Here is an 8,858-nt window from a genome sequence, read left to right on the forward strand (position 1 = left end):
CAGAATGTGTATGGATCTCCTATTCATTATACTATACAGATGCGACAACCTTCAAAAGTACTGCAGTGTAAACCAGAAATAACGTGCTAATGAAGAAGCTTGCTTGGTACTGTGCACAACATAAAAAGTGTGTGATAAACTACTTTAGTTAAAGCAGAGCTAATAACTGCTTCCTACATACAGAAAAAGGAAAATGCTTTCAATAGTACCTGTTATTTCTGGGTAAGATTTAGCTACAAGAGATGCTTACAGCTGTCTTTAATTGACAAGACGGCAGTTTTCATGGGAAAGGAAATAGTGTTTTCTTAAGATCTTTAATATATGTGTAGGTTTTGACATTTCCAAAATAGTATTTCCTCCAAGGTCACAACTGTCATATGGTCAATCTCCTATCCCAAACCTTCTGTCTATAAGCATACTTCCTCTAAAGATTTGCTGTCAGCTCTAAACCCTGAACCAACAGGGTGCACAAACAGCATGTGTCCACATCTTTTCATTAGTGGAGCGTTGGAAATGCTTCATGTAAATTCTCACGAACCACAGGTAAGAGATACCGCCTTTTTGTGCAGGGAACAAACAGGCTGACTTCAGATGATGGCAAAATACCTATTGAAAGGTGCCTCACAGGTCTCTAGTCCAACCTCCTTCTCAATGCAGGGCCAGCGCTGAGGTCAGACAGGTTGCTCAGGACTTTGTCCAGTCGAGTCTTGAAAACCCCTGAGGACAGCGACAGTGGAGCCTTTCTGGGTAGCCTGCTCTGCTGCCTGGCTGTCCGCATGGGGAAAAGGTTATATGCCAAGTACAGCCTTTTACCCAGTCCGAGCTTCTCTTCTTTGAGTTTATGCCCCTTATGCCTTCGTCATTTCCCAACTTGCACTACCAGGAGGAGCTGGCCTGGCTCCGTGTCCTCAATCATCCCTCACAGGTAGGCACTGTGGGGCTGCTGCAAGGTCCACCTGAAGCTCTCCCTTCTCACAGGGCAAGTGCTCCAGCCTCAGCCACCTTGGTCTCTCTCCACAGAGTTTGCTCAACCTAATTGGTCTTTCCTGTGTCAAGAGTGCCCAAAACTGGACACTACTCTAGGTGTGGTCTAAGTACTTAGTAGAGGCATGTAATCCCTTCCCTTGGTCAAGCTGTGCTTCTGAGCTCCGAGCAACCTCATCTAGTTGAAGATGTTCCTGCTCACTGCAGGGGGGTTGAACTAGATACCTTTAAAGGTCCCTTTCCACCCAAGCTGTTCTATAATTCCATGATTCTCTTCATGCAGCCCAGGGTACCCTTAGCTGCCTGTGCTGCTTGGGCACACAGCTGCCTCATACTGAGCTTGCTTCTTGGGTAGGAACCATTGGCTGTGTCTACCTGCTGTAGCATTTAAAGTATATTCAAACAATTTTTTGGTGCAATATATGGTAGCAGTGTGGAAATGTGCTGTTTTAATTTAAAAAATCTATTTCTGTGGTATTGTTCTGTTACAGGTTCATTTACTGTTTCAGATTTGGTAATTCATACTGTAGTGTGAGTAGATCAATACAATTCTAATAATAACATCAGGATAGTATTAGTTACAGGTACAAAATATTCTCTATAAAAGTGCACCGTATTTAAAGCAAACAACCCCCTGTACTCTTTGTTATTAATCCTTTTGCCCCTAGTGGTACGCTTGAGGGTTCTTTTTAACCACTCTTAACCACTTTTCTCCCCTATGTCTTGAAATGTCTGAATGAATCCGACATCTCTGAAGCTAAGGCTTCCAAAAGCTTTATTATATGATTGATTAAAAGGATCTGTTTATTGTGCGTGAACTCGCATCATATTTTATAAACTACACGCCACTAAAACCATGATGGAATGTGCCTATTTTTACTGCACACCCTGCACTGAAGCTATCAATAGAAGTATTCATTAGCGTGGCTCGAGTTTTACAGATTGTTTGCAACTGTAAAGGCTAAAATGGAGTAGCATCAAGGGCAAAAGAATGCCAAGGATAGGTTAGCATTTTCCCTCCTGTCACAAGAAACAGCCACTTTGGGGTCACATCACCAAAGTTAAGAGCAATTATTCTGAAAGGATATGATACACTCATACACTCTTCTTGTAGATTAAACATATATGATATTTATTGCAAATATCCAATTCCAAAATTGCAAATTGTTAACAATCAGTTTTGTACTGCTGTTAGACACATGTATTTACAGATAAAATCTAAAGCAAATACAATCTTGTTAAGCAGCGTATAACTTTCTTGCAGCATTAATCTGCTGCTTGAGAAACTGCAAGCACAGACGAAAACTCTGCCTGGATATTCTCATGAAGTGAGATAAAAAATAAATGGCGAAAGATAGGTTGCGGTTTGGATTATTAGTAGTGTTATCTTTTAAAGTAAGTTTGTTTGTCTGTTTTAGCCTTAGCTGAAAAAATAAATCATTGAAAGCTTGCACTTGTTTCTGGCTTCATTGCCTGCTCCCATTCTAACTGTTTCCAGGGTTTTTAAAATTAGAAGCAAAGTACGCAATCAGTGATTCAAATCTAATAATTACTCAGATATCTCAATATCCATTTCTCTTATAAAACTTGGCTCTTGCAACCACGTCATTGGCATAGTCATGGTGTGTTGTGCCAATATCCATCCTGTCGTAGCTCCGGACATTGTTTGCTCCTGCGTTATAGGCTGAGATCCCACCTGAGATGAAAGTGAAAGCAACACACAAACAGAGGTGAAACTTTGTCAGTAAATAACCAACCAAACAAAAATAATAACTTAAATGCATTGCTTTAGTTTGTAGCTCTCTTTTCACTAGTGTTGTTGGCCAAAGAATTACTATTTCCAGCTCTTTTTTTTTCTCACTGAGGTGTTCCTTTTATGTTTTAACTTTGTGAAGAAATTACAATTTCCTTCGTTACATCTAGACTTGGTTTTCATTGTCCCCTTGCTGTATTTTGCTAATGTTAACGTTTTCAGTTGTGTGACTGTTTCCTTTTGTGCATATTTCTTCACGCCTACCCGCATTTATAACCGCAGACACCTTTGTATTGTAGTTGAAATAAAGGGACCCAATGATAACAATGGCTTCAGCTGTAATCAGCTCTCAGGAATATAACCATATTTCCTCCAGAGAGGACCTTACATTTTCAAAATTAATGTGTTCCTTCTTCAGAGTTGCTGGGATAGTAGCTTTTTGTAGGTGGGTATGCGAATGAAATGGAGAGAGGAGGAGAAAAACCCACCCTTACTCCTTGCAACTGAAAATGTCATGATATTTGCCAAGTTTTCCAAAAGCCTGCTAGCAAGCTAATCAAATCTTATTCCTCTGTTTCTTTTAATGAGTATGAAAGAATATTGTTCCACACTTCAATAAAATGAAGAGAGGGACAGGGGTGTGTTTACTTTTCTGATGTGCATGGTTATACAGCATTATCACTCTTGACTTTTATATGTGTGAAGTGTTTTAAAGTTGACAAAACTCTACCTTTGAGCTGCTGTTCCTTTGTCCAAGTTGGGAATTTCTTATCAATTTCATTTATCATCCCGCATAAAATCTCTGTGCCTTGCTCTATGTGCTCTTTACTGTCCCATGACCCGACGATCTTATGGTACCGTTTGTCAACCTGAAAGTGAGACAGCAATACCACCACACCAGAAACCCTGCTATTTATCCAGAGCTCTTCATTGTTTACAGGCTGCCTGTATTCATTCTGATCTTTAATCTCATCATTTACCTCTTTTGTAATTGCATAGAGGAAGCAAGCTCAGCTCAAGGTGCAGGGGAAGCCAGCAGATGTGTGACCAGCAGACTGTCAGAGCACTGAAGAGGAATGCCTGCCCCACCTCCTTGTCTGTCAAGGCCTTAAAAAACCATCACAGCTGCTGCTGTAAAAGTGACGGGGTGCGGAAAGCAGAGTTAGTGCTGCTTAAGCTTTTCCAGCTGAAAGGGAATTGCTCCTTGCCTCCCCAGCTACATCAAGGGTGGGAAAATCCCTGTTTCACCTAAGGAACTCCCTCGCATCTCTGCCCCAGTCCTTCTCCCTCTTCACCTCGTATCCATGGGGTAGTAAAGCGTAAGTCTGAGGAGGCTGGAGCTGTTACAAAAGCAGATCCCAACACATACGGCAAATGTTTAGGGAGTGCATGAATAAGCACACAACTTGGCAAACCAGTAAGGCATGAATGTAGGCATGAATAAAGAAGCAAGATCTCCCACTAGCCAGGGCCCTGTGGTGCATGTAGGGTAATTAACCTGACTGTGTGTAGCTGCTTAGTTAAAATAAATGCTTTCTGAAACAATACTTATTATCTAAAGTATGAAATAGGGACAATTAATCTCTTAATTCCCAAGACATTGCTGGGAAGCAAGCAGTGGTTTCACGGTATAAAAGCAGTCTGCTCATGCCCTGACTCTCAAAGAATCACAGAATGTTAGAGATTGGAAAGGACCTCAAAAGATCATCTAGTCCAATCGCCCTGCTGGAGTAGGAACATCTAGATGAGGTTACACAGGAATGTGTCCAGGTGGGGTTTGAATGTCTCCACAGAAGGAGACACCACAACCCCACTGGGCAGCCTGTTCCAGTGCTCTGTCACCCTCACTGAGAAGAAGTTTCTTCTCATATTTAAGTAGAACCTCCTGTGTTCCTGTTTGTACCCATTGCCCCTTGTCCTATCATTAGTTGTCACCGAGAAGACCCTGGCTCCATCCTTGTGACACTCACCCATTACATATTTATAAACATTAATGAGGTCACCCCTCAGTCTCCTCCAAGTTAAAGAGACACAGCTCCCTGAGCCTTTCCTCATAAGGGAGGTGCTCTACTCCCTTAATTATCTTTGTTGCCCTGCGCTGGACTCTCTCCAGCAGTTCCCTGTGCTTCTTGAACTGAGGGGCCCAGAACTGGACACAATATTCCAGGTGTGGTCTCACCAGGGCAGAGTAGAGGGGAAGGAGAACCTCTCTTGACCTACTAGCCCCCACTTCTAATACACCCCAGGATACCATTGGCCTTCCTGGCCACAAGGGCACAGTGCTGGCTCATGGTCATCCTGCTGTCCACCAGGACCCCCAGGTCCCTTTCCCCTACACTGCTCTCTAATAGGTCATTCCCCAACTTATACTGGAACCTGGGGTTGTTACTGCCCAGATGCAGGACTCTACACTTGCCCTTATGTTTAATTAAATTTTTCCCCACCCAACTCTCCAGCCTGTCCAGGTCTCGCTGGATGGCAGCACTCACCAGGATCCTTCCCCTGTGCCAGGAGCTAACAGCTGGGTGAGCATCAGCTTTATTCTGGCCAGAGTTGGCTGAAAAGGTTTAGGGTGTTGGCTTTCAACAGGGGCCCTGCTACTCTTCTGACTTTCTGCTTCAAAAGAAGGATAAAGTTTGTGTTTTTAAGAAGGTTGAGCATACCTGCATTAAACCAAATGCGTTTCCATGGTCACCCCAGCCGTCTTTCAGCACTGACCCAGCATGTGACTCTCGAGAGATAATACCAGCAATCACAGCTGGATCAACACACTTGCTGTTGCCAACTTCTGTAATCTTGGCTTTGTATTTCTCCATGTTCTTTAAATCTTTTTCTGCAATCTTCTCTGAGGCAAGAACTCCTATAACACAATGTGCATGACTTTTCCTTTCGTTTTTAAAATTGGAAACAAGCTGTTCTAACAGTCATTATGATCGAGCTGACTTTTTGAATCCTTCTGAATCTATTTAGAGAGAAGCAATGATAGAATTGACCCATTTTGCTGAAGGGTAAGTGCCCAAGAAATTAATACACAGATTATATAAAATATGGTGGTTTTTTTTCAAATAGAGAGGGCGGTTCTCTAGCGTGCAGACTAAAAGACAGATCTTTTTTTAAATCTAAGCCTTCGGGTTGATTAGTCCCAGATTTACTTCCTTTTAATTCAGAACTATAATGGGGAAATATTCAGAAACTTAGGTCATGAGGGCAATACTCTTAAGGGAGAGGGAAAAGGAGGCTCGATGGCAGCGGTTGGATGCACCCAGGAGACCTTGCATTTTCCCTGTGATGGTTTTGAATATTGTCTCAATATTTGCAACATAAACTTATGTGTCCAAGTAGGATCTTTATTGGTTATGGAAAAATCAGCTGACTGACAGCCAGAGATCGTGATCCATAATAGGTGTGAACTCCTGCATAGATACAAGGGGAGATGAACAGCCCAATCAGCGCCTACCTGAGTAGCTCAGACCTTCTGGTTTCGCAGTTGCCTCTGAAGCTCCAGTTGTTTCAACATTCAGTATATTCCCATAACGACCCAAACAGCCTAAAAGCAATATTTATAACCAGACATCAAGCCAGCATGGTGTGTGATGCATGCCATTAAAATGCTTTCAGATCCATGACTGAAACCCCTGGCATCATTTCGATAGTAGTGTAGGATTTGTGCTAGCAGATGCAGTCACAGTATAGTATGCTCTGGAAAGGATTACCTTTTGGTTGTACTAGCATAAAGCCACAGTGTAGCTTGTGAGGTGAACTGCTGCTTTGTGTGCAGTTAATTTCCCCTAATTTTAACTTGCCTAAAACTTAGCTGTCTAGTCTAAGCTTGTGACTTGGGCTGCCTGCATAGCCAATGGAGGAAGGCATCTCCAAAAGATTTTTTTTTCTATTTAAAAAAAATAAATCTGTGAGAGTCAAAAGAAATCCTATAGTACTTACTGGCTCCAGCTTGCTTTTTCATAGCTACCATCAACAAGAAAAATCGAAGAGAAACATCCTTCAGTTACATCCATTACAATTTATCGGACTTGTAGTTTGTTTGACTTGTGATTTATCTGCATTTATCCGTTGTCTAAACACACAGTTACAGAATGGAAAACAAGCAAACAGCAACTGAGTGGAACAATGCTAACATGAGCCTAGCAGTTAATGGAACACACGCTTTGGTACAGTGAATTATTTACAAGAAATATTAGACAAACATCACAGACCTGACATGTTTGCTGCAGGATGTCTCCCCACCTTCTCACCACACTTCCTAGAGACAAATGGGCTTTTTATCAGCTGTCAGTATTTTGGAGCAGCTGACTCAGTGCACTTCCCACACGCCTCTGTATTATGGGAAGCAGGAACGCCTAACAACTTCTTTTATGTCCGCCCGAACACAACATGGTTTCTGCTCTACAGCACAAACACAATTACGTTTTTAAAAAATGAAATACATTTTAATGTAATTTTAAACCCCGTTGCTAACACTTTGGAAGTAGGAGGAGCCTTGTCTGAAAACAACTGCCCCCCTTCAGTTGCTGGGAGCAAGAACAAGCTGACAGTGGGGAAACAGGAACCTGCGCTTTTGCATGTAATAAAGTTCCTGCAGCAATAACTGCTGAGAACTTGGATATGCAGAGACTATGCCAGGTCCCTGTTGTTATCCCCTCTTCTGCAGTGACAGCAAAGGTGAAGGCACAAACCCAAATAAGTAGGGAACATGGATCAAAGCTACCGTAGCTGCTCAGCAGTGAGGAAGAAAGCCGCTGGATGGCAGACCTCCCTGTCACTGCTCACCCATCGTGACATGCTTCTCCCCCACGGTAAATTTCATGAGGGTGAAATGCTGTTTTGCTCTTTCACGTTTTTAAGCTGGGGAATTCATCCCGTGTCATTGCACTGAAAGATTCAGATCTGTAGATTTTTCCTGTACTGTTGATACCTCCCATAGAGAACCAGCTTGAAAAAGTCACAGCAGCCCATGCATGGAGCTCTTCATGCTTATGATTACGAGTTTAAAGACGGTTGAAGAAGAGGGAAGTATGTCTGGTAGGAAGGAAAACAGATATGGCTCAAACAGAAGTGAGATTAATTAAAAAAAAAAAGAAAATTCAAAATACCACTGAAGGTGGTTCACAAACCAATATCTCCAAACAGCCTGTGCTATAATTTGCTTATTGCTGGAGGACAATCGTAAAGGATGTACTAATTTGCTTCTGCTCCCTCACAGTAATTGAGGCAGGTAGGTAGATCTCCCATGTTTTCTGGAGCCCTATCCAGAAATTACTGTTTAATGATATATGCATTCACAGTCTCACATGTCCTGGGAAGTATTTTCCTCAAAAAATCTGTATTCAGACTACTGGGGAAGAATGGCATGTCCGCACAGTGGTTCATAACAACAGCCCTGTCACCTCCGCAATGTTGAGCAAGTTGCAGCTTGCAGGCTCCAGCTCGGGAGCTGCTGCAGGCTGTGGGCTCCAGGGACAGAGAAATGGCTGTAGCTTTTGTCAACGCTCTTTGCAGCATCTCTCACTCGTCCCATCATTTGCCTACCACAGAGGAGACAGTACATAAGCCACACCGCACTGCCATCTCTCCTGCTGTGTCAGGGGTATAGGTTGTGGCTTTGGGCAGCCTCAAAAGTGCTCCAAATTGTGGTTTATGTCCTGGATTCCCGCTGTACCCATTGTGAGCTGAGGCATTCAGCAACCTCCAATTCAGATCCAGCTCATCCTCGTTTTTCTTCATCTCTCAGAAATGCTACAAAAACCCGTCAGAGTGTGGATCTACCACAAAAGTTGGTCTCGTGTGTTGACCTCACCACAGGGTGCCATGAGCCAGCCCCATGGGCTGTGGGTCACCCCATGGCACTGCGACACCAGTGCTTCTTTTCTCCCCAGAAACTGCCACTGAATTCAGTCCATTTTGTCTGTACCACCACACTGAAGGCAGGGGCATAATCTGAAGGTAATAGGGATATACACATACATGACTGAAGGAATAATTTAACTTGTTGATTATCTGTCAGGAGGGGAAAAGCCTGACAGAATGAGTCGGAAGAGGGGGAAGAAACCACATCAGTTAAATCTGGTTTCCATGTGTGGGAGATTTATCAAGACAGAAACTT

The 8,858-nt window shown here is 42.9% G+C and overlaps 1 protein-coding gene across 1 annotated transcript; it reads right to left on the minus strand.

Annotated features, from left to right (window-relative positions):
* Positions 1–2,546: 2,546 nt before the first annotated feature.
* On the minus strand, positions 2,547–8,479 carry LOC308052659 (lysozyme g-like; the record flags this gene model as incomplete). The annotated part of the gene is made up of 6 exons (XM_080363235.1): positions 2,547–2,680; positions 3,468–3,606; positions 5,401–5,597; positions 6,195–6,284; positions 6,952–6,998; positions 8,313–8,479. 6 exons carry the CDS (start codon positions 8,477–8,479, stop codon positions 2,547–2,549), a joined length of 774 nt encoding a protein of 257 aa, XP_080219361.1.
* Positions 8,480–8,858: the final 379 nt, after the last annotated feature.

This window comes from Nesoenas mayeri, assembly GCF_963082525.1.
Source record: "Nesoenas mayeri genome assembly, chromosome: 1".
NCBI classification, from domain to species: Eukaryota; Metazoa; Chordata; class Aves; order Columbiformes; family Columbidae; genus Nesoenas; species Nesoenas mayeri.